Source organism: Polypterus senegalus, chromosome 2, assembly GCF_016835505.1.
Source record: "Polypterus senegalus isolate Bchr_013 chromosome 2, ASM1683550v1, whole genome shotgun sequence".
In the NCBI taxonomy this organism is placed as follows: Eukaryota; Metazoa; Chordata; class Cladistia; order Polypteriformes; family Polypteridae; genus Polypterus; species Polypterus senegalus.
In genome coordinates, this window is record NC_053155.1 from 267,522,608 (window position 1) to 267,550,185 (window position 27,578).

General features: G+C 36.1%; 1 protein-coding gene across 1 annotated transcript in view; it reads right to left on the minus strand.

Annotated features, from left to right (window-relative positions):
* The window catches only part of tmprss7 (transmembrane serine protease 7), a 58,422-nt gene that overhangs the window by 8,696 nt on the left and 22,148 nt on the right, over nucleotides 1-27,578 (minus strand). Inside the window, exons 8-15 of the mRNA XM_039746329.1 lie at nucleotides 26,634-26,761; nucleotides 25,412-25,524; nucleotides 25,214-25,320; nucleotides 21,107-21,243; nucleotides 19,537-19,644; nucleotides 9,562-9,669; nucleotides 6,900-7,016; nucleotides 883-1,054 (exon numbers count right to left, since the gene is read on the minus strand). Coding sequence (XP_039602263.1) covers nucleotides 883-1,054; nucleotides 6,900-7,016; nucleotides 9,562-9,669; nucleotides 19,537-19,644; nucleotides 21,107-21,243; nucleotides 25,214-25,320; nucleotides 25,412-25,524; nucleotides 26,634-26,761 — 990 coding nt within the window. The remainder of the gene's footprint in view (nucleotides 1-882; nucleotides 1,055-6,899; nucleotides 7,017-9,561; nucleotides 9,670-19,536; nucleotides 19,645-21,106; nucleotides 21,244-25,213; nucleotides 25,321-25,411; nucleotides 25,525-26,633; nucleotides 26,762-27,578) is intronic.

Consider the following 27,578-nt stretch of genomic DNA (forward strand, 5'->3'; position numbering starts at 1 on the left):
TGCTTACTGTTAATCTGAAGACCATATATTACCACAACTTACTGTTGTGCCCAGTGTGCCATGTTGTCAAACTCATCTAACTCATGTGGAGAGGTTCAGGAATGCAATACCACTCCGGGATGAGAGGGGTTCAGTCAATAACAATCTTGTCTTTTCCCTCCACAACTCAGAGATGGCACCCATTGAGGGCAAGTGACTCTGCCCTTATTCCTTATCTGAACCACATGAAGACAACAGTTCCCAGAATGAGTGTCTCAGTCTCGACATGAAACTACTGCAGGACAGAGGTCCACAGACAGACCCTTAGCAGAGAACCATCAGAGGCTACAATTTGTGCATATTTCTTTTGTGATTGCACCATTGAGTTCTTGTTTATTTTGCTGGCAAGAGGCTTTTTTATGTATCATTATTGTTATTATTTTATTATTTTTTTATTACTTATTATTTTTTTATTATTATTATTGGCACCTCAAGTTTCCTTTGCACTTTGTTTGTCCCCTATACCCATATATCTATATATCTATACAGTATATGTATATCTATATATAAATATATTTAAATACAGTAATGTATATATATATATACTGTATATACATATATAGATATATATTATATTCTATACTGTGTGCATATAGGTATGTGTGTATGTATAGCAAATAATATAAAACTATAACTTGTAGTGTTATGTAGTGATCATTAATCTTTTGTTGATAAAACAAAATAAAATAGTAAATTTATTTATTTTTATCTTTCTACGTCTTCTACTACCAGGAGTCTTTAACTGGCAGTGCATGAAAAAATAGAAAATTATTATATTGAATCTTTTCAAAAAACTTTTTTGTGTTAAGAAAAATGAAAGAATAATGCACACTTAAAACTTACTTTTCAGTGCCAAAGCAGTGGGCTGCAGACAGAAGCCATTCTTTACTGATGACTGATGCTCCACAGTATAGAGTTCCTGAAAAATGAAGGCTGACCTGCCAGGGCCACTCTGCATCGTCTGCATTGGCACCACCAACAATTCGGCTCTTCCCTTGTGATTTACTGCCACAGCCTGAAACAAACAGTTTCATCTAAAATTTCTCTTCTTAAGGTAATTTACCCCTTTCAAAAACATATTGTTTTATTTCACATTTGCATACATTTCATTTAATGGTTATGAAAAGAACATAGACATCTATCTATATGTTGAGTAATAAAGGCCCTATATATATATATATATATATATATATATATATATATATACAGCAGTCATATGAAAAAGTTTGGGAACCCCTCTCAGCCTGCATAATAATTTTCTCTACTTTCAACAAAAAAGATAACAGTGGTATGTCTCTTATTTCCTAGGAACATCTGAGTACTGGGGTGTTTTCCAAACAAAGATTTTTAGTGAAGCAGTATTTAGTTGTATGAAATTAAATCAAATGTAAAAAACTGTCTGTGCAAAAATGTGGGTCCCCTTGTAATTTTGCCGTTTTGAATGCATGTAACTGCTCAATACTGATTACTTGCAACACCAAATTGGTTGGATTAGCTCGTTAAGCCTTGAACTTCATAGACAGATGTATCCAATCATGAGAAAAGGTATTTAAGGTGGTCAATTGCAAGTTGTGCTTCCCTTTGAATCTTCTCTGAAGAGTGACAGCATTGGGTCCTCAAAGCAACTCTCAAAAGATCTGAAAACAAAGACTGTTCAGTATCATGGCTTAGGAGGAGGCTACAAAAAAGCTTTCTGAGAGGGTTTTTTTTTTTTTGTTGCTTATTTTGCCGTATACAATTTCTTGTATTAGGAATTTCTTAGTTTTCGCATACCTCTTGGGGTCAGAGCGCAGGGTCAGCCATTGTACAGCACCCCTGGAGCAATTGCAGGTTAAGGGCCCAGCAAAGTAGGATCTCTTTTGGCAGTGATGGGAATTCAAAGCGGCAACCTTTGGGATACCAGCGCAGATCCTTAGTCTCAGAGCCACCACTCTGCCCTTATTTGTGAGGATTGTGAGAATGGTTACAGACAACTCAATTTTAGTTAGCCAATAAAAGGTGTAATTTTGCTTGACTTCTCACTACATTAATAATGGCTAAAACGGTACAACAACCTAGCACTACTGAATAATCCTGTTACTGATTATTGTGATGGCTGTCTGCAGGATATAGGTATTTGCTGTCTTGCAAAAGAGTCACCCAGTTTGAAGTCTGAACTGCTTAAACATACAAACACTACAAAATTGTGATAACAGAACTGCTCCTTCCTTGGAAAATGCTGGTATTTACCTGACTTGGAAATGAATATCTGGGGATATTTGTTTCTAATAAGCATATGTGTACTCATTGATAGTTGGCAACAATAGTTTTTGTTAACCTGTGTTTACATTATTTGTTAAGCCCTGGAAATTTGGCATATGTCATTGCTTAATCCATCGTCCAGTTGATCTAGGTAGGGACTGAAGCTGATTTAAACTTCTGGGCATGAGAAACAAGGGTGAGGGACAGTCCACTGAGAATGCTGCCAGGGCCACTCACACAGAACACATGGGATCGCTGGCAGACAAGGATACGTGGCTGGTAAGATGTGAGGCACAAGGACGTCAACACTTACCTCCAGGGAGGAAGAGACAGTTCCACAAGAAGACACCGGTTGTGGGTCCAGCGAAAGAGGAAAGCTGCATGGAAGGAGTGGGCAAAGCTGGTGGGCAAGAAGCGAGGTGTGCCTTGGTCACAGTGACACAAGGAGCCCAGAGTGAGGAAAAAAAGAACGACGAAGAAACGCTGACAGGGATTCAACAATTTGACAAAACTTCTGTTGGGAAATGAGCATCCAGTGATCAGAGCGCATCCGTGAACAGTTGGACGATTAATTGTTGGGGTAACACAGTGCGCAAACTGGACTCTGCACCACTAAAGGTTGTATCTTCCTCTTTATGTTTTTAATGGACTTTTAGAGTATGGACTGTTTGATTTACTTTTTATAAAAAGGGTTTTCGTCCCTGATATTGTTAGATTTTTATGTTTGTTTATCTTTTTAATGTACTTTATTGTCTTGTGTAGTAGAAGTTACTGTTGCTTTTCCTGAAATTACTGTTGTGTCTTTCATTGTGTGTTTACTCAAAACTCAATTTAAAGAAACCTACTCACTATTATCAGTAAATTTCAAGAGTTCCCAGTCTCTTAATAAAATTGGGTGGTGTAGTCGGATATTTTAACGGTGTTTAGGTTAGATTACCTGTAAGTGTGACCAGACACCTGTGACACCTATGTTACACTAAACTGAATAAAGGAGTTAAAAATTGATGAACTGTAGTACTTTAAACCTTCAGTGTATTCATAACATTCATAACTTAACTTTCTCATGTCAACTTAATCTAATTCAAAGTTGTAGGAGGCCAGAGCCTATCTTGGAATCAAAGGCACAAAGCAAAAAAAAAAAAACAGCTGTGGGCAGAGTGCCAGTCCATCACAGAATGCTATTCCATTCATTTTTCATATTAATGGCCTCATATTTCTTATTTATAAATTTCTCCATAAAGCATTGTTTAAAAATTTTTTTGTAGTTATAGAAAATGCATTAAAATATACACTATCTCTGTGCTGTAGCATTCTTTTTAACAGATAAGTAGATTTTCCTGCCACACAATACCATTTTTCATCAAATCTAATCTTTTGTATAAAGTTTAAAGGTCAGAGCATGTCAAAATCATTACAAATAATTTTCCTTTCTGTGTTTATTGCCTTACATAAAGGAGTCTTTCTCAAGTCTGATGAGGAAGAATTAGGGAAACTGACTAGCAGCGATTACAGCAGTTAACAGCTTAATGTTTCATCAGTTTCTGTTCCAAAAATGCCAGGTATTTTAAAATGGAATGTCCATCTTGTTTTGAGTGTGCTTTGAAGAGGGAAACTTAATGTATTGCATTTTTCTAAGCTTAATAATTGGAATTTAGTACATGCAGCAGTACAGTGATGTCAAGATATTCCAGAGAATTTGAAAAAGAGTCTTGATTTTATAATTGTGAACAAGATTGAAATTGGATTACAAGGAATTTCAAAAACTCTTCATATGGTAATGAGTAATTTGGTAATATCATTTAAAAGTCTATAAATTAGATTAGATTATTTTAGAAAATAGTGTTAAGGACAGAATATTTAGTTCAAAACAGTTTATCAGTTCTTCAAGTCTTTCTAAATGCATAATCAAGAAAATCTTTAGTTTTATAAAGTAAAATAGTGTAGAAATATACAAATTAGAAAGTTATTGGATACCTTATGTTTTCCTGAATATTCCACTGTTTTATCTGTCTAATTTTAAAATAAGTAATTTCTTTACATCATTTTTGTCCTTTTTTAACTATCCTCAAACCCAACTGCCTATCAACAGCTCTCATTAGAATAAAAACAACTCAACAATTATGGGTTTAGCCTAAGTTTTAAAATGTCTATAAATCCAACAGTTACTTTGGCAAGGTAGTTAGTGTGCTACTTTGCCCCACATTTTACGAGAGAACTACTAAACAGATTTAGATCGGGTTTTTTTCTATAATTTGCTTGAACAGGCCAAGGGGAGGGGGGCAGTGCCCTCCTCAATCACACACCGACCTCGGGGTTTATCTTACCTTGCTTAGCTAGCAAATGAGAGAACCACTTAATGGATTTAGATCGGGTTTTTTTCTAGAATTTTCTTGAACATTTCGGTTGATTTTGCAAATTTTCTCATTGTGCTAAGAATCATAGTTCGCTTGCAGAAGTGATATATTTGCGCTAATTTGAGACAGAGACAGCGTGCTGAGGGGAGGGGAAGTGTGATGTTAGGAATGGGGAGCTGGGCAGGGCCCACCTCACTGTCCTGTTTCACTACTACGTGGGCGGAGAGCCATATGTGTAACACACTAGGGCCAGTGGAGCTCTTAATATGGTCTTGCTGTAACTTATTTCCTAATTATGTAAACACAAAAGAGTTGCAATTCATAATACACCGAACCTTTCCTAACACCTGAATTAATCAAATATTTACTAAAGCATATAAAATACCTAGTCAGATGCAGGACAGCATTTACAAAGAATGTCTCGTTGCAGCACAAACTTCACACTAGAGCACAGGTGCTATATAATGCAAATCAGATATCATATCTGATCTGGAGGACACTCACAAAGAAACACCGTCACAAACCTCAAAGGGATACAGTATAGTATGGAAAAAAATGGAAGTATAAAAGAAACTCTTTCAATACGCACTTTTTGAACCAGTGGCTGAGCAGTTTCTTAATCAAGAACACTGACGCTGTGTCTTTATACTGAAGATTAATGATTAAATATATGTTGATCCATATTTTTCAATTCCTTATAGTACAGATTATGAATATTTCCATGCATCTCTTGTCTTTTCTATGGCTTCAAGTTACAGTAAATTTATTTGATATAGTATCACACTATACTTCAGTCCAAATATAAAATATGGTTTCCACATTTTTAATAGCTTATATGTGCTTTGTCATGTCTTTAAGAGTCCGCCTGATGTGTGTAGAATTCAAACTGTAACATTATCCACTGTATTAAGTTTATTTAACCAGCTCACAAGGTGGTCTATGTTAGTGAGCACACTGCAACTGCACTTAGTCTTAGTCTTGGTCCAGTGCTAGTCTACAGTCCTGGAGCCAACTATAACAGTGCTAAACCAGAAAATTAGTCTTGATACCATAAATACATACTAAGACCTGACCAGTACAGGATCACCCCCAGCTTGGAGAACAGTGCAACTGACCCATATATGTTTAAAAAGGAGTGCTGTTGTTCTCAAACAATGTAAATCTGTAAGGCTCCAAATTGAAAAGCAGTTCTCCAACATAGCCTGTATTTTGAGAACAACAATTACAACCATTTAAAATGTAAAAGAAAGCTTCCTATTACATTAGTCATAAAAGAAGCTATTAAATTGAGAGATTGGTTGTTTTTAATATATATAAATGATTTGGATAGGAATATAAGTAGTAAGCTGGTTAAGTTTGCAGATGACACCAAAACGGGTGGATTGGCAGGTACTATGTAATCTATTAAATCAATACAGAAGGACTTAGACAGCACACAGGCTTGTGTAGATTTGTGGCAGATGAAATTTAATGTCAGTAAATGTAAAGTATTACACATAGGAAGTAAAAATGTTAGGTTTGCATAGATAGTGGGCAGTTGGAAAATCGAGAGTACACCTTATGAGAAGGATTTAGGAGTAATAAGTAGACTCTACACTATCAGTGTCTAGGCAGTGTTCAGAGCCTTTAAGCAGGCTAACAGAATGTTTCTTTACAGTATATAGTATAACACGATGTATGGGGTACAAGTCCAAGGATGTTCTGCTCAAGCTTTATAAAGCACTGGTGAGGCCTCATCTTGAGTACTGTGTGCAGTTTTAGTCTCCGTGCTATAAAAAGGACATAGCAGTGGTAAAAAAAAGTCAAGAGAAGAGTTATTAGGCTGAATATTCTGCAATGTCATATATGGCCGCATTTGGTACAAAGCAGTGTATAGTATTTTAAGTATTTGTTTCAGTTTTCAAATATTCATGCTGCATTATATTTCCTAATATATTCTGATGTAGGAGCGACTGGCCTGTTGCCATTAGGAACACACAAATAAAATGAAACTTGGAAGCCTTTCCTGAAAATTGACTTTTTTGGGAGTGTGTGTCATCTGAACTGCTATATACTCTTTTCAGGTGAAAGTAGTAGAGATACATTATGATTTATTAAAACAAAATCCCTCCTATCTGTGGCACAATCTCTTCTTGCCCAGACTAGTCTAGTTTCTAGTTTCACAATATTTACTGAAATAAGCATATTTCATTTTATTAAAATGTCTTTTTTTACAGTTTACCCTCTTCAGAATGCTAAAGTGAATCTTGTTTGAAGGGCACTTACCACAATTACTTTCATCACTATTGTCAAGGCAGTCAGAAACCCCATCACATTTTGCATTTCTCTTTCGTATACACATATTGTTTTTGCATTTGTAAGTGATATTTGTACAAGGCACAACTGCAAAAGATATAAAAGAAATGTTTGTACAAAACATATACTGTATTTAAATTAATGGCTTACTTTATTTGCTTCAGTTGTTTTCAGATTTTTATTCTTGGAAGACCTTACTGATACAAAAATATTATTTTTCTATTCAAACCCTTTAAAAGCTCTCTCCCATCCCCAGTACACACTAGAAAAGAAATAAAATACCTCATTATCTTGTGGAAATTGTTTAAGTGCAAGTTTCACAATATATAAGAAGTGTACTAAGCAGGGTATCATAAATTTTATATTTATTATGTTACTATTATCTCTGGTCATGCTCTTCTTATGGACTAAGTTCAGCTGATTTTTAATATTAGTAGTGGAGTAAGATTTTATTGAATTAATTTCTACAAACATGTTATGTTCAGTTAAATACTAGATATGTTTAAGAAAACTATTGCCGTCAACCAGTAATATGGTGGTTCATCATTCAAAATCAAAATCTTGTACTAGTGTAGGCAACAATACTAGGCCAATATGTTTCTTTCAATTGCACATGTGTACAATAATAATTTCTTCTATATGCCTTAATCATATACATATACATATACATGGTATCCAGATTTTTACAGATCTATGTATTCACAATATGTTTGCATCATTTGAAAATAATTATATGTAAATTAAAACATTTGTTTGAAGAAACCTGGCTAATTGTCCTAATCTCCAATTAATATCAATGACTGAAATTTTCTATCAAGAAACAGTGAAGATACAGGCAGCATTTCCATCTTCTACCAATTTGTTTCAAAGAGTGTACCATTTGTAGAATCTCAGAGGGTGAATGGAATTTAGCTACCGAAAAGATACACTCTTAATCAGGTTTTGTAAAGCAGGGTGTAATTCATTTGAAAACTGTACATTGCACCTAAATGTGAGTAATGCCATCAAGTACCTGCTTTGCTAGGTGTATGTTTTGCTTTTTTGTCAGAAAGTTTTACAGTCACAATCAAATCAGAGAGAGTAATAGAGAAAAGTATAAGGGATCAGGTGACAGTTAACAAAATATCGTTTGGTTTTATGCCAGGGAAGACAAAAAAAGATGTAAGAATGTTGATGTTATATATGTAAATTTAGATGTCAGCGAGGGAATTGTTTTGGAGTAAGTAGGGACGTTCTACTATGCAGGTGGATGTGCAAGCACAGTTGTGATACCAAGAGTGAGTGATGCCTGGAAAAGACTGCAGGAACCGTGTCCCTATTCTAAATTCTAAAGATGTCTCTCTGGTATTGCATGAAAAAATGTACAAAAGATGCGTGAGAAGTAGTATGCTTCATGGGAGTAACACATGGCCAACACAAGGCAAAACATAAAGCAAAGCTGGAAAGAATGGAAATGTGAAGGGTAAGAAGGATGGCATGTCACAGAGTCAAAGGAATCTGAATGCAGAATATAAGAAAAAGACTTTATGTGGAAGTGACAGGGGTTGTATTGAGAAAAGTGCTGGCAGATGGTCTTTCACAGTTTATAGATTAAATTCTTCAAGAGGCAAGTTGTCTCCATCCAGATATTCAACTTCTACTTGACTCACTATTTCGCAAACAGAGGAAGCCTTAGTGCAATGAGATATGCTCCATGTACTGTTAATTATTGAACTGAGGTGTGATGCCCAAGTTGCTCACAGCTGGAATGCCCCACTTGAACTTGGAACAGCAATAGTCATGTACCAAGAATGAGACAGTGCAATGAGGACTCAGGCTGATGTAAAAATTGCTTAGTGATTTTATTAAAAATTTCAAAACAAAAGCAAAAAGTGTCCAAAGTGTGGTACAGTTAATGCCCAATAAATAATTAAACATCTAAATATTCTAAATATGTTTAAAAATTACAGTTTAAAACCAGTCATGAACTTTACTTAAAAATACACCTCAGTGTGTCCTACCAGTTCTGCACATCTGCAGATCACCTTAAGAGGTGTGCTCAACTGCAGAGAATGCACTCCAGCCTGCACAGTCAACCCTTTGACTTGTTCATGCCACACCAAAACCCCCTCAGCATCTGTGGGCAGCTCACAAGCCCTGCTCTCTTCTCCCACCACTGTCCCTTGGCCTTCTGTGGGGGGTCTTGCCAGAGCAGATGTTTGATCCTGCTCCATCCAGGGCCTCTTCCTGACCACCATGCCTCCTCTATGCTGCATCAGCCGTGTCACAATTCTGCCATTTGTTTTCCTCATCTCTTTCAGTCTTTCTCCATTCTTTTTGCTTTCCCCTCACTCTTTTGCCAGGCTCCATTACTTCCTTGTGGACACAGGTGCTTCACTTAACGACCCGCAGAATGTCAATGAAGAACAGCTGAACAGTTTCTCAGCAGAACATCATGCACCCACAAGCCTTGTATTGTATCCCTAATCATTTAATGCTGGTAATGGACTAACATTTTCAATGAATTTCACACTTAGGGTGCATTTCTGTTGACTGAAAACCCATACTGACATCCTCAAACTTTTATTTATAAGTACAAAGTATACATTTTCAATTAAATATCTCAAAAAGAAAAAAAAATAGTTGCACTTACCCATAGTACAGTTCGTTTCATCTGCACCATCTTCACAATCCCTTATTCCATTGCATGCAAAATAGGGATGCTGATAATTTGAAGAGTTGCATACTTTTAAAGGTGTTGCTGTAAATCAGTAAAAACAATATTGTGAGCTCATGCACCAGACTTTGTGTAATTACTAGGAAACATCTATATTGTAACAGACCTAGTATAGAAAACATTATGTCAAGTTTCCTTCCATCCATTCATCCATCCATCTCTAAATTCATTTATCCTGAACAGGGCCGCAGGACAGCCAAGTATATCTATACTAATAAAAGGCAAAGCCCTCACTCACTCACTCACTGACTCACTCATCACTAATTCTCCAACTTCCCGTGTGGGTGGAAGGCTGAAATTTGGCAGGCTCATTCCTTACAGCTTACTTACAAAAGTTGGGCAGGTTTAATTTCGAAATTCTATGCGTAATGGTCATAACTGGAACCTATTTTTCTCCATATACTTTAATGGAGTTCAGCTCGATGGCCGTGGGGGGCGGAGTTTCGTTGACATCATCACGCCTCCCACGTAATCACGTGAACTGACTGTGAGTGCAGTACGTAGAAAACAAGGAAGAGCTCCAAAAAGCGCTGAAGAAAACATGCATTATACAATTGAGAAGGCAGCGAAATAATAAAAAGCGAGCGAGTGACACATACAAGCATATTCATAAGTGCAGCTACTGCGGAAACAAAGCACGGTATAAACCGTAAGTTTAAATTAAGTTTATAGACACGCTCCCACTGCCGTTTGTCATGCACAGTGACGCATACAAACATATTCATGACTGCAGCTACTTCAGAAACAAAGCACGGTGTAACCCTAAAGTTTAAATTAAGTTCATAGACCTGCTGTTGGTGTTTGTCATGCCCACGACTAATACGGGATACAAGTTTAATGAGAGGACGCAGGGTATAAATGAGAGTTTTGATCACTTTGTAACTAAGTTAAAATTGCTGGTGAAGGGCTGTGCTTATGCAAATTCCGAGAGACTGTGTTTGTGGGGGGATTGACAGTTGAGGCGGGTGGGGGAGTGACGTCATCCTCTCCCCTCCCATTCACCTCATTTCGCTCTTAGCTGAGCTCTGCAGCTAATGCGGTCTTGCGGAAGCAACTTTGTTACGCTGCCACCAAATACTCACAGAAAAATCCACAAGTTAATACACACGCTGTCTCTATAGAGTTTCTCCACACTCTGAATCCTCCAGGTACTACTTACAAAAGGTTACATTGATAGTCATGTTACGTTATTTTTAAAATGTTTCCTTTTCTTAGCACAAGCACAGCTGAGAAGCTTCGATGCATGTGCTCCATAACACGTTAAAAAATAATGCATTTAATCAAACTTTGCATTAGAAGCAAAGGGGAACCTCTCTCAATGCATGATTTCCTGGTACACCGATTACATTGGTGCACACGAATCGTAATAAATGAACAATAAAACAGTACAGAACCTCGAAGCAAGGAGAAACGACGGCCTTATATGGTGTTCATTTATAAAGCAGCGGAGAAGCTGTGTGAAGGCAGCTACACAAAAAAATAGCAGAGCGCCACACTCTGAATGTATTCCTCGCATCACTGTTATACCCTCTGATCTCCCATTTCAATTCAAATGCCTCAAATTTCCAGTAAGGCTCTGCTTCACGATGGCAATTAATAAGTCTCAGGGACAGACCCTACAAAAGGTTGCCATTGATTTGAGGCAATATTGCTTTCCTCCTGAACAAAACTATACGTTGCATTCTCAAAAGTAATCTCAGTGCACAGATTGGTCATATTACAACCGGACTGCTGAACTGACAACGTGGTATACGCGGGGATTTTGCTATATACAGTATATATATGTAGATATATATGTATGTATGTGTATACTGTATTTATATATATGTAGATATGTATATATATACTGTATATATATATACCTGTATATATACTGTATATGTGGATATGTATATATATATGTGTGTATCTATGTAGATATGTATATATATATGAAGATCTGTATATATATATATATGTATATATGTGTCTGTGTGTATATACATATATATATATGTGTGTGTGTATGTATGTATGTATATGTATGTGTATATATATGTTGATATGTGTATATATGTATATATATATGTAGATGTGTATATGTATTGTGGAGGATTGCCGGCTTTCCATGCCGGTCCGCAACCCCAGGCCGCCAGGAGGAGCTCTCCCGACAGCAGGATCATGCCCCGAGGTCCAGCAGGACATTATGGACCTTGTAGTATTTTACACAACCCTGCTGGATACCTTGGGGGCCACCAGGAGTCGCTGTGGGGGGGCTTATGGGCTCTTTTATGCCCTTTGACCCGGGAGTACGTCATGGTCACGTGACAGGAACGAACAACGTGCTCCCGGGTTAAAGAAAAGGACTGATTGCCCTGACCCGGAAGGAGTAAGGAACTATGGACTGTCGGGACAGGAATACCTCCGGGTCAGGGGCTATAAAAGGACGGTGCCTCAGTCCAGACACTGAGCTGAGCTGGGAGGTAGAGGAGCAAGTGTCTGGGCGAGGAGGAGTGTTTATTATAGTCGAGTATTGGATGAGTAGTGTGGAAGGTGCTTGGTGCACTGTGAGTCACAATAAAAAGTATTGGACTTTTACCCGTTGTTTCGAGTCATCCCTGAGGGTTCAAGGGCGCTATATAGGGCCTTCTTCACAGTATATATAAACTGCTCAAAAAAATTAAAGGAACACTTTGAAAACACATCAGATCTCAATGGGAAAAAGAAATCCTCCTGGATATCTATACTGATATAGACTGGGTAATGTGTTAGGAACGAAAGGATGCCACATCGTTTGATGGAAATGAAAATGATCAACCTACAGAGCCCTGAATTCAAAGACGCCCCAAAAATCAGAGTGAAAAAATTATGTGGCAGGCTAGTCCATTTTGCCAAAATTTAATTGCAGCAACTCAAAATTGTACGCAGCACTTTGTATGGCCCCTGTGTTCTTGTATACATGCCTGACAACATCGGTACATGCTTCTAATGAGATGACAGAGGGTGTTGTGGAGGATCTCCTCCCAGATCTGGACCAGGGCATCACTGAGCTCCTGGACAGTCTGAGGTGCAACCTGGTGGCATTGGATGGACCAAAACATAATGTCCCAGAGGTGTTCTATTGGATTTAGGTCAGGAAAGTGTGGTGGCCAGTCAATGGTATCAATTCCTTCATCCTCCAGGAACTGCCTGCATACTCTCACCACATGAGGCCAGGAATTGTCGTGCACCAGGAGCCACTGTACCAGCATAGGGTCTGACAATGGGTCCAAGGATTTCATCCTGATACCTAATGGCAGCCAAGGTGCCTTTGTCAAGCCTGTAGCGGTCTGTGTGACCCTCCATGGATATGCCTCCCCAGACAATCATTAACCCACCACCAAACTGCTCATGCTGAATGATGTTACAGGCAGCATAATGTTCTCCATGGCTTCTCCAGACCCTTTCACTTCTGTCATGTGCTCAGGGTGAACCTGCTCTCATCTGTAAAAGCACAGGGCACCAGTGGTGCATCTGCCAATTCTGGTATTCTATGGCGAATGCCAATCGAGCTGCATGCTGCTGGGCAGTGAGCTCAGGGCCCATTAGAGGACATGGGGCCCTTGGGTCACCCTCATGAAGTCTTTCTGGTTGTTTGGTCAGAGACATTCACACCAGTGGCCTGCTGGAGGTCATTTTGTAGGGCTCTGGCAGTGCTCATCCTGTTCCTCCTTGCCCAAAGGAGCAGATACTGGTCCTGCTGATGGGTTATGGACCTTCTATGGCCCTCTCCAGCTCTCCTAGAGTAACTGCTTGACTCCTAGAATCTCCTCCATGCCCTTGAGACTGTGCAGGGAGACACAGCAAACCTTCTGGCAATGACACGTATTGATGTGCCATCCTGGAGAAGTTGGACTACCTGTGCAACCTCTGTAGGGTCCAGGTATCGCCTCATGCTACCAGTAGTGACACTGACTGTAGCCAAATGCAAAACTAGTGAAGAAACAGTCAGAAAAGATGAGGAGGGAAAAATGTCAGTGGCCTCCACCTGTTAAACCATTCCTGTTTTGGGGTCATCTCATTGTTGCCCCTCTAGTGCATCTGTTGTTAATTTCATTAACACCACAGCAGCTGAAACTGATTAACAACCCCTCTGCTACTTAACTGACCAGATTAATATCCCATAAGTTTCATTGACTTTATGCTATACTCTGATTAAAAACTGTTCCTTTAATTCTTTTGAGCAGTATATATATATAGATATGTGTATATGTAGATACGTTTATATGTATATATGTATATGTATATATGTTTATATGTGTGTGTATATATATATATATATATATCTATACTAATAAAAGGCAAAGCCCTTACTGACTCACTCACTCATCACTAATTCTCCAACTTCCCATGTAGGTAGAAGGCTGAAATTTGTTTGACAACGTTCGCCATGTTGAACTTTCTTATTTATGGCCCCATCTTCACGAAATTTGGTAGGCGGCTTCCCTGTGCTAACCGAAACCAATGTACGTACTTATTTCGGTGGTATGATGCCACTGTCAGCCGCCATATTAAACTTTTCAACGTCACTAATTCTCCAACTTCCCGTGTAGGTAGAAGGCTGAAATTTGGTACTTATTTCGGTGGCATGATGCCACTGTTGGCCGTCATATTGAACTTTTCAGCAGTCTTTGTTACTTATGGGCCCAACTTCAAGAAATTTGGTACGTACTTACGTACATATATACGTCCGCAGCGTTGGGTCCCCCATCCCAACGCCTCCCACTTTGTTGGCTGCCTGCCTATATAAGGCCATCCATCGCTCCAGTCTCTACATTCCCTTCCTTGCTACGCCATGGGATTCACGTCTCCCTGCTGATAACTACAGCCTTTTTATTTAATCCACGGCTTCTCCACTGTTTTATTGTTCATTTATTACGATTATAGTTATTGTGTAGGTATTTTAGACTTACTTTACATTGTTCAGGTACCCATTTCCTTTATCATTCCAACCGTACCCCCATTAACATGTCTATTGAGGTGATCACCATCGATCAAAGAACTGTCACTTACAGAGTGGTTTCCATGCCCGGAGATGGCGCCTGCCTTTTCCATTCTCTTTGTTACATATTGCACGGCCATATCAGGCTCACTCTTGATATCCGGAGGAACATTGTGTCTTATGTATTGAATGACTGGGACAGGTTCAAGGTGTGGACTGATGACAGTACAGGAGATAATTATACTACACAGGAGCACTATAAGAGTGAAATGCTTAAGCCCTTCACCTATGCATCTGCATGTGAGTTGATGGCTGCTGGCGAATTGTTCGGTTGTCGCTTTCAAGTGTACCGAAATGGCCAAATATTTTACACCTTTTGACAACCGCCAATGCCTCTTAAACATCTTAGATTGACAGGTGACGATTTCGGTAGTTGACACTTTGATGTTTATGAATGTTTAAACTCTCAAAAGCTGAATGTGAAGTTATGGATGAAACCGGTTGTATACTTACAATGCTTGACAGATGGCGAATGTCTCTTCAACACAAGTCCTACAAATACTGTCGTAATTGAAACAAACCATGAAACTCAAACCAATTATGACAGCAGCAATCCAAGCTGTGAGATTTGAAACAAGATTACTGTTCACATGGCCAACCGTACGTTGCATGCTCAAGAGTAAGATCAGCGCACAGCTTGGTCATATTACAACCGGAGGGCGAACTCACAATGTGGTATACAAAGAGATCCTTAACAAATAATTATTGGTATATTTTCCCTCAGTTTAAAAAGGTTTAATTTTCTTCTTAATAAAAATTTTAAGGCAGTACTTCGCCACTGCGAAGTGCGGGTATTTTGCTAGTCTTCTTATATAATATGTTACCGTGGCTGTTCGTTTGTCTGTCCAGGATTTTAAATCACCTGTAGCTTGCAAACCGTTTCACCTACAGACTTGAAATCTGGTACACATATACTACGTAACATCTACTATCCGCTTTCAGGGTGATGACTCTTTTATTTTTTATTTTTTTTTTATTGTAGAATCAACGTTTGGGAGCATACAGCAGGGCGGCCGTGCGGCGCATGCGTATGGGCACCACTCTCATTCCCTACCACCTTCTCTAATCATTCTTGAGGCAGATTGAAGACTTAAGTGCTAGCTTAAGTGAAAAATTAAAGAAAATGTACTAAGTAATTGCAACACAAAAACTAATAATTAGTTTTAACGCAAAAAGATGCCAATGAAAGAAGAGAAGAGGCAGGCTGCTATGGTGGAGAAAAGAAGATCCGCTCAGGAAGTAGCAAGCACATTAACCTCTGAGCAAACGAATGCTAAACAGAGACAGAGAAAGAGTCTGAAAACTATGAATGCTCAAGTCAAGTGTATTCAGTACACGTTATCGTGCAGTACGCCGTTACTGGTATATTTATAATTCCTGAGTAAACAATGGAAGAATCTAATTAGTTATAAAGAAACAGCTTGTACACTTTAAAATATAATTGTATTTAATGGTTGATTAATGAAAGCTAATGGTGTGTAAAACACGCCCTGTTTTAATTAAGGCTGTCTGTTTTATTTTTTTTTCTACAAATACTTGCATGAGCAATAAAAAAATAATTATGCTCCTTATAAATATTCCTTTGTACTCTTTAATCATTGCATAGTGGGAAGTTCAAATTGATTAAATTGGCACTCATTTACCTATTTAATGAAAAATTCCTGACTTAGATTTTTTTTATTATTATTAACAAGATTCTCAGCCTGTACTACCAGGTACTGTGTGAAAAATCATAAAGCATATTTAATATATTTCTAGTTTGTTTATGAAATATTTTGGTATAAAGTGATCTTCATGAAATATACTTTCCAAATATAGCTAAATGCAAGTTTACAAGTTACAGGTGAGCGAGAGCTTGTCCCAGCAGCAGGAACCAACCCTTGAGTTGACAGCAGTCTTTAGAAGGGCATTCACATACAATGCCACAGTCACTTACAGTGGGGCAATTAGGTGGAAGTAATTAGTGTATCCCTAACACAAACAGACTCAGACATGGGGAAAGTGTGCCACTTCACATACAATGGCCAGGCCTGGACTCAAATCCAGAGTCCTAGAGTTATTAAGCAGCTTCACCCACCACTATGCCATTGCAAATGAAACCCTTACACGTTAATTTTCAAACTAATCACATTCATTGTATTTTCACAACTGCCACTGCACCATTTTGAGCTTTTAGGTCAGTTAGAATTTATTCCATCTGCAATTGGTAGCTGACAAAACAGACTAATGAGGATATGGAGCAAAAGGCAGCAGTTGATTGGGTTAAAGGTGCACTAAGATGGAGGTGGAGGGAATAACATGAACCCACCCATGTTGCAAAATTCTTTTTATTGCTTATATTTGCTTCTATAGCATGTGATGCAAATAAGTATCATTTTAAGTAATGGTTTAAAGCCAGTTCCCTGGAATGGAATCATTAAAACTTGGACAATTATGGAAGGTGTGTTTTTTACCAAAATTGACCTTTTAGAAAAGGGGAAAGGAGCAGAACAAAAGAAACTGCAATGCAGAAAAGCCTAGAGCATGTGGCAAATGACTTGGTCAAGCAGCCTTCCTGTGTAGAATCCACTAGGCTTCTAAGGTCCTTATTGACATTTCTACAGAGTGCAGTGAAATGCTTACTTGCCTGTGCTAGTCAATAAGTAAAACATCGGCATACTCTGGCACACCATGAGTTGTTAGTATAACTACCTTTCCTCAAAATTATACTCTCCGAAAAATCTCAGAACACAGTTTTATAACAGTGCCTAACATGTTATTTTTTTTTTAAAAGCTTATAACAACAAGCTGTATTTAGAAGACCAATTAATTACACTGCACACAAGGAGCAGCTCATATTGCTAAGGATGATTTCATTATTTGCCCCAGATATCTAGGATTCCCTTTGATTATTGTCCAGAAAGAAATACATAATTAACATTTTCTTGAGAAACCACACACAACCTGAACTGGGTTATTTCAAATATGATCCTTTATCTCCTTTGAGGTAGTGTAATGATTCTTGCTTATTTGAATTATTATTATTTTTTATTTATTTATTAATTTTATTATTTTGTTTTTATATCATTTTATCATTATTTTGTCAGCACCATTTTGTATTTAATTATTTATCCAGCCTGTGACATCATCTTTACACGGTGGCAGCCATATTGTTTATGGGTTGTTATGCCTGTTGCTACTGAGGTCAGTGCATGGGAGGTGCAGATTTCAGGCAACAGGTGAAAGATTGAAATTGTTGTCAAGCTGAACAGAATTGCAGTGTGTTCTGGGAAAGGTGAAAGGTAAAGCAGGATTCAGAGTGTTTTACAGAGCTAAAAAGTGAAGCAGAATCTTAGAATGCTTTACACAGCGAGTCTGTTTTCAGTTTTGATGATCCTTTGATTCCCATGGAAATCGACATTGACTTATGTAACAGTAATTTAGTGCCATTTCCTGTGTTGTCAGAAACTGTAAAAGTTTTAGCAGTTTTGCTAGCAGAAAGAAAGCCAGGTGCTCAATATGGCCACAAGAAGGGAGGAGAGTGAATACTTTTTTATTAGCTCTTTTTCAAAAAACTCTTTCTTTTATTTAGTTTAGTTCAGTTGGTTCTTTGTAGCGAAAATGGAGTTTATTTCAGTTTTTTTTTCTGACACTTTTGTAAAGGGCTTGGCTCCATAGAAAAACTGGATACACTGAAAGGAGTCACAAACATGTAAATGGAACTTGCTATCTGCTTAGCTTTATGGATGTTTTCCAAAGGGCCCTGCCTCTGGCAAGATATAATTTTTTTTCATTTTTCAATTAATAATATATAATGTTTAACTAAGGGACTGGACTATCTGGAAAATGTAATTCGGGACTGAATGAAGACTCCATGAACCCACCCAGGTTTTATAAATCTTTGAATTGCTCATATTAGCGATTTGATGCAAATAAATGCCATTTTTAATTAAAAAGCTTTAACCCATTCGCTCTCTCAGATCTAGCAAGCCAATAAATTAGAACTGATCATTCCTTGCCTAACTACAGAACAAAATAAACTGCAATTCCGAGAAACCAAGAGCATATGGCAGTGACTTGGCCAGGCAGCCTTCCTGTGTGGAACCCACTAGGCTTCTGGGCTCCTTATTGCCATTTCTAAATTGTGGACAGTGAAACATGTGAGAAGTTGCAGGTAAAAGGTGTACAGCTGGTTTTGACACTTCTTCCTACCCTCCATTAAGAAAAGAGCCTAGGAGGTTAGTTGGTGCCTTTCATGTTAGGTGCATGTAATAGATGATCTCATAACATAATAAAACAGTCACATATAACATATCATATCATCTGGCATGCCTTGGAAAATCTTTCAGCTTAGGTTTTCTAGGAAATTGCTTAACTTGTTTATATATACGGGCTGATTTTGTGTAATGGTGGAAATGGAGGAGGTGGGTGGGAGAACTCTCGATAAGCAGAAAAATAGAACTATTAGCCTTACCAGTAGTCATCTTGATAAGCACATGCAAGAAATGTTTTTCTGTATTCTACATTTATTCATAATGAACATATGAACCTATACACCATATTAACCTACTGTATAAACCTAGACTTTAATGGCTATTAACTGTATTTCTCTTTTCTTGACCTCATTTTCTCCAACTCCTTATCAGTTATTCTGTTCGACGTGCCCAAACCACATTCACCTATTTCTCCTCACTGCACTTTTACAGTAAACATTTCTTGTAACTCTGTATAACCAACTTATTCTTTTCACTCTGTTCCTATCAAACACATTCCATCAACAATTTTTTAAATTATATTAAGTGACATTAGTTTGCCATTGTTTAAAATAAATAATATCTGTAATATCATCTAACACATAGTAATAACCAAATAGTTTTTAATTGCTTACTTACAGCAAAAAACTTCATCACTCTCATCATTACAGTCATCTACACCATTGCAGTGCTGAGAGATTTCAATACATAATCCCGTTGAGCATAAAAAATGATCACCTGGACAAGCTATAGGAAACAAAATCAAATTATTTTTATTACAAATACCACTTCAGGTAAAAGCATTATTTATATTTTTGTAAGAAAGTATATTTTAATTTTTAAAGCCTGCCAGGCAAGAGGAAAAGAGGAAGGCCTAAGCGAAGGTTTATGGATGTGGTGAGAGAGGACATGCAGGTGATGGATGTAACAGAACAAGAAGCAGAGGACAGAAAGATATGGAAGAAGATGATCTGCTGTGGCGACCTCTAACGGGAGCAGCCGAAAGAAGAAGAAGAATGACATGTTCTAAATAATAACTGAAAGTTTTAAACCTTTATAATGTATGAAGTGTATGAAGGTTAGTTAAAAACTTTAAAATAAAAAAATATTTTGAGAGGGTTCTTTTAAAATAAGAAATAATGAGAATGTTTTGTTCTGTTACATTTTTTCAAATAAAAACTAATTGAAAGTTTTAACTATAATATGAAACATTTTCATAAAGGAAAAAAGAACAAAAAGAAGTTTTCAAACTGTCTTTATTCAAAGAATCAAGAATTAATTATTACTCTTAGGATATGTAAGACAATTCATCCTTTTGTTAGTGTTAGTAACTTCATGTGTTACTTTACTGATACAAAAATAGGCTATAATGAATTAATCAAATCATCAATAAACACTGTTTTAACGCTATGTTATACAATAATTGCTTTATAAGTGACATTTCCACAGTTGCTAAAAAATCTCCTGTAATGAAGTATATGTATATGAAGAGTAAAAGGCCCACATAAAGGCAAATGTTTTAAATATTTTAAGCTACCATAATATTAAACTCTTAGATTTCTTATTTAAAAAGGAAATTTAGTTTCTTCTTTGGTGATGCTATATTAGCCCCTGATATGTGTGTATGTGTGTTCATACTGTGAAATGCTGGTGCCCTGTCCAGGGATTGTCTGGATAAGCAGGTTTGGAACATGGATAGATATGATTATTTTTTCTTTTAGGCACTCTTGTGTGTTCAGCAGATATATTATGTAACATGTGCTAACGTAACATATGCTAATGTCTTAAAAAATCTATGCACTTAAAATTAAGGATGTTTACTTTTGTGTTTAATTAAATTACTTGTCACACTATTCTGTTTTATAAGGAAACAAATGACTATAATGCAACATGCTTTGTTCAGTGGTAAAGAGTCTAAGAGAAAATAAAATCTGCATTCATTCACCTCTATTACTGTAGATCTGAAATGACAGCCCTGCTCTGCATTCTACAGCCAAAACAGATCAATTCTATGAATCTATATCCTGTGTCTCTAATATGGAATATCTCAAGAAATTACTAAAAGATTGCATGCACAAAACATAACAGCCTACTTTGTAATTTAAGACATTTAGTTCATTCTGAGGATTTTAAGAATATCCCAATTTTAAATATACAATCTAATAACCACGTCCCTTTAAAAATGTTTTTTGAGCAAAACTATACTTACGTTTATTTATGTTGTAACTTGCATACTGTGCCTTGAATGGGGGATCAGACAGCTTTGAACTGCATTGAAATTCAATTTCATTCTTTGAGCTTGCAATGTAAAATATTGTCTGGTAATCTACATAACTTCCACAGTATCTGCAAAGGAGAACAGGACAATATTCTATTGTATGTAAACACACTGTGTATTCACTGAACAGTATTAGATATTATTAAATTAAAAAGAATGTGTAACTTGATGGAATTCATGACTTCTTCATTGAGTCAACATTACTTTATTTCCTTGTGACTTTTCTATGTTCTCATGCGTCCAAGGATTTCTCTTGCTATTCTGTTTGTTATACATAGATTGTAACGTTTGTTCTTTTAAAAGAAAATTTTTGCCCCAATGGAATGAAATCCATAGGCATTTTATAAAGAGTTAGGACATTTCGCAAAATTTAACTTTATCAGAAAAATAAAAGTGATTCCTCACTCTCATCAATTGCAGAAAACATACAAATTAAGCAGTGTTTGCATTCAATTTTCTTTTTTTAATTGTCAAAACAAAAGTTATAAGCAATATTTTGATATAATCAAAAGAAAGCATACATCATATGAGTCAATGATACTGAAAGTGCTTTCGACTGAGAACAAACTTGCTAAAGTCATGGCCAGCAGTTACTTGTTAGTGTAATTCCTCATTATAATTTGCACATTTATTCAACTAAAGGTATTTAGGTGAAAAATACTGTAATTCTAATCCATTATTGCTTGATTTACATTCCAAAGTCCTAGAAAAGTCTCAAAATCTCAAAGCCAGCCATGATTCTATAGTAACCCCATGGCCAAGAAGATGATATAACTGCAAGCTGACTGACAGCAGTGATGCAGTGCATGTTACTGGCAAAAGGGAATTAAAGGATTACAGTGGCCACAGGTGGACTGTCTAGGCTGACGTCAAAGAGAATTTAAATGAGAGGTTTGCATAGTGACCAATAAGGGTTGGACCTGAGAGGGCCTGAATTTGAAAAAAGTTCAAACGAGAAAAACAAAGATTGGTGATCATAACAATAAACTGGAGTGGAGTAGGAAGAAATAGCCCTAAAGTAAAAGTTGTTATTATAATACAGGGGTCCTCAAGTTCAATCTTGGAGGGCTGCAGTGGCAAAAGGTTTTTTGTTATAACCCAGTCGCTTAAGGAGAAGCCAACAATTTGAACTTACTTTATTTCATGGCTTGCTAGTGCATTCACTCTGCCACATCTAAATCATTTCTATACTGTAGATTTCTGTTTAAGAATATCATCCAAATTAGTACCAGAAGACTGGTACTTGTCAGTCCTTCGTTTTTATCATTTCCATAATTTATTTTAGTAAGCAGATACTTCACAAGGAGTGTAAAGGAGTGTAAATAGTAACAAGTTAGATCGGTTTTCTCTTCTTCAGTGCCGTGGACTCAGTATGGCTGCACATTTTTGCTCCACACATAATTAATGACTCATTTTAAGTTTAATTGATCTTATTTCATTTGGTGACCTTTTTTCATCTCTTATTCTGCAATTAGAAAAGTCCAGTAATGTGAGATTTACATTTATAGTAAATATAGAAACCTTTGTATTTTTGCCATAGTTTTAAATGCCTAACTCATTTTTATCATTTTCCTATTAATTCACCTTTTTCTGTGGGGATCATTCCCTTACTTGTAATATAAAATAAATAAAATAACCATTAACAATGGGCAGAGGAGACACCTGTGCAGATGAAAGACCTCAGCTACTTAAAATTTCCATTCTTATTATTAAATAATGGCTTAAATACTCAGAACACTAGGAAAAGCCAAATGAGAAAAATGTAACTAAATTATCCTCAAGTAATATTTATAAATGCCTGCTATATTCCGATAAAAATTTACCAAACCCAGTTTTCTAATTTTTGGATTGACAGCTAAAGCACAAACTCAGAAATACCAGCTGAGTTAGTTAAGGTCGGAGTCAATTTAAAAGCAGAAGTTGATAGGAATGAACACCTACACCGTGAGCTTGCAGAACTGAACTTGAGGATAATGGAGTTAGATAATGAACTGCAGATTCCTTTGTCATTTATATCTCATTGGTAATTGGAAACTGGTTAAGTAAACAAGAAGCAATTAAAATCAGTGAATGGAGTTAAGAATAAAATGATGTTTTTTTACATAAATAATTTATTATATTCAGACATATATATATATATATATATATATATATATATATATGAACAATCAACAGCCTCAGTGTTGATGTCAGCATGACACCACCTTTAACTTCTCATAATTATGAAAAAGTTCTTTATATCAAAGGCTGTCATTTTCCGTGTATAAATTAACTTTTCATTCATGCCCACAATGCAGTTGTGTAGTGTAATAGGGAAGACTGTATTCAAACTACAATGTGGTCATGTACCTTTCAGAAAAGTGTGTAATATAATGACTCACAGAAATATATACGTTAGAGATTTGCTGCCATCTGCTGGTATGTACATTACCTATAATTCATCATTAGCAGTGACTTTCAATGTATCTTTATTGGGAATGAAGCATTTTGTAAATTGACTTTTTTCATATATTACAATTGGCTTATTTTAAAATGTCTTCATAAATTAGATTGTTGCCATTGTTACCTCTACCGTAATCCTTGAAATTCTGTTTTGTGGTCTGAACAAATTATGTTCTGTTAAAACCACTTTATATAACCTACATGATGTTACTTCACTTTGTTAAATAAGTTCAGTAGCATGTAATGCCATTAGAGATATAACACTTATGGAGAAATGTCTGTAGAGTTCATTCCAAAGCATTCTTTCTGCATGGAGCCTACATTGCATTGGCTGAATGCTGTTTTCATTCTTCCTAGTTCTGTTACATGAACTGTTAAAACACTAAATCTAGAGGCTGTAGTTCTGTCACTTGCAACACAATATGACCAAATATACTTCTAAGATTACCTTTTACCTCGAAAAACTTTTTGAGTTCCTACACTTCTAAATCTGTGGAAATGTATATCTAAACTGTTTACCCTGTGTAGACTTTCTGTAGCACATGTGCACCTGCAAAGTAGACCTTTTAGAAGCATCAATAAATGATCTAAACTCATTTAACATTGATACAACAATATTCTAGAGCTTGTTCATATTAGTGTGACAAGGAAGCCCTATTACAGTATATTCTTGTGTACAGGCCCAAATGGACTCTCTTCCATTATCAATTGAATTTGAAAAACCAGGTAACATATTATCTTCTGATAGTGTTTTCCTATGTCCTGATTGTCTTTTGTGAGACTACATAATTGCTGTGGTATACTGATGCCACTAATTTGCATGGCAAAAAACTGTTTTGAACAGAATGATTAATTCAATCCAGGAAATTGTTGCTGGCACATAGATTTAAATGATATGGATTCATACATTTTTAATTTGAAAATATTTAAAGTAAGACATAACACTGTAGAGATAAACATGGTTGGTAATGGTAAACTGGCCCAGTGAGTGCGGGCATGTGTAGGTTTGACTGTGCGCTGCAAAGAACTCGTGCCCCATTCACATACGGCTCCTGTCTTACTCTGAATGCTGCCAGGAGAGGTTCTGATCACCCCCATGTCCCAAGAGCATGATTAAGCTGGTTCAGTAACTGAATGAACAGAGAGGTGTAATCTATATTTAGTCTGTAATTTAACAGTTAGTGCATCACTAAATATGAAGTGTTAATTCATTTATTGATTATCCAAAAACCACTTATAACCATAGATATTTTGTAGAATAAATTTACTTGAAGAGTAGGAGACAAATATAATGATTGCTTCTGTCTGTCAGAGTGATACACAAAGCTCTCTGGAAATATAATAAAACACGCTATGCAATCAATCAGATTTGGAGTTAGAAGAAGATATGCAATATAAAAACTATGCTCTATTGTCTTGAATCTTTTCTCTTATTTCTTTAATAGCATAATGAATTTAAATCTTCTCCTCAATTTCTTTATTTAGCTAAAATCATTGAATATTATACATCCATTCATTTTCTAATCCTTTTAATATTGAAAATGATTATCATAGTTTGACTGTAATAATTTCTTCAACAGATGGTTCTCTACTCACATTTTTTCATTGATTTTCCACCATCCATGGTCACAGCCCCTTAAACTCTTTTCTTTTAGCTCATAGTTGTAGAACTTAAGAGCAATACCCAAGTTTGTTCGGGGAGTCTAAAAAAACCCAGAAATATATATGTAATGTTTAGTTATGTCAAAAAACATGACATTGCAGTTTTAGATATTGAGAAAATTATTGTGTTACCTGAAAACCCCAAGTGCAGTTACATTTTGGAGGATAAAAGCTTGGAAAATATGGGCTTTTAATATATCCTTCATAGTCCAATGCATTCTGAGTTGCTAAGATGTTGCCGCATCCTAGAAAGATAGATGTAGAAAAAAGATTATAATACTATGTTAGAGTAACTTTTAAGTAAATTTTAATCATTATAAAAAGAAAGCACAAACTATCTTCATCTTGGTTTAATATATCAGTGTGCTATAAGAATAAGGAAGTGGGTGCATAATTTTTGCAAACTATGTGATGGTGGTTTTCTAGTTTAAATTGCTTGTTTTATCTCATTCTACAGATCCTTGACTGGAATGAGATCTGGTGACTGGGAAGACCACTGCCCTAAGCCAGTTCACTGACATGATTCTGCAACTGTTCCAAGACTTCCATAACTTTCATATATCTAATACTGTGCACACATCTTTCATTAAGAGATACACCAGTTTTGCAACAAAGTGTAGATGTCCAGTGTTATTCAATGGTTCTTCTGGAAAAGATACCCTATAATGTGGCAGCTGGGCTTTATTTTTGTGACAGGTGTGCATAATAAGGATCTGACTGAATATTTAATTATGCTGTATTATCTTTCATTGTAATGGAATGTAATTAAAACAATTATCAATGTGAACATAGTAATGTTTTTGTTGCGGTCACAATTAACCCTAATAGCAATTCATAATAATTCATAATACCTATTCTTCAGAAGTAAAGAAAGTTTAAAACAGAACATGCAGAACTGAACATGTACAAAAGTAGAAATTCCACTATTAAATAAGTAAAATAAAAATAACCTTTGCTGAAAAATGTAAAAATATAATGAAAGAAAAAATTTAATGTATTTGACAAAAGGAAATAAGTAACTTTGAAGAGAGAAGATAACACAGTAACAATAGCACAAGATATTATTTATATAGTTATTTCTCTTATAATACACAAGACCCAAAAGTAAAAGTCCATTAAATTCCAGTAAAGAATGTACGCAAGACACATATTAGAATTTATATAATACTCTTATACCTTTACCCCTCATTACACTATCTGCATGTTGAATAATATTTTTGTTCCAATGAAATATATCCCATATATATCAGCCTGGCTGTTTGAAGAGCATTTTTGTTATATCTATATTTTTCATATTTTGAATATTTACATGGCTTTTTGTTTAGCAGTATTTGTATTTCCTGAATGTACTTACGCTCTTGTGGAATTGCTGCAAAATTCCCAGTAAATCCTTCCTTCCCGAGAGTTGATTTGAAGGATAGGTACATCACATTTCCAGTTGAAACAAAGGACATTGTAGAAGAATTAAAGGGTTCACAGATCCTGTAATATGGCAGAACAGTATCTTGACATGTGGCACTTTTTTACGTTTACTTGGATTAGTGCTATTTTAGGGCAACAGAAGCAGCATGCGCCAGCAGTGATAGCATTTCTTTGCATTACAGGGGCTTTAAAGCTACAAGTGTCTGTGTGAAGTTTATGCTGTTAATCCTCTCCAAATTAGGGTTAGGGTTAGGGATAGAAATAAATAATCATATCTTACCTAGGATTTCATTCTGTGAACTAAATGAATGGCACATTTGGCTTGTATGAATGAGAACCTGCTAAATAGGTAACTGTAATTATTAATTTCTTATGTCTAGAGAACACCATTCTTTCTTTTGTTTCTTCCCTGGCTATTTTAAAGCAGAGAAGGACCCTTATGAATGCTACTTTTACTTCACATCATTCACTTTGTTTTAAATATAGCCTCGGGCAATCATTACCTTAAAGCTTTTTAAATGCAGTGGGAGGCTTGTACGAGAGAATGTATGGTAGCATTCACTTTGTATTAATTCTTCCTTAGCTGTCTGGTTTTTATTTTATTTAACCATATAGTACATGAAACAGCATAGTTACCATGTGTTGACATTATCCATTAGGTCTTATATTATTGAATAATTTCTTTTTAACTTAATAGAAAAATGAGCTGTTCTTAACTCAATTTTTCTTTTTGGAAAAACTTGATTGCTTTGTATGGATTGTAATAAAATTAATAAAAAAAAGAAAAAAAAAAAGAAAAATGAGCTCTTCTTAAAATCTCATAAAAGCTAAATACATAAATTAATAACTGTTAAGAAAACAAAACCTATGTCTTGGT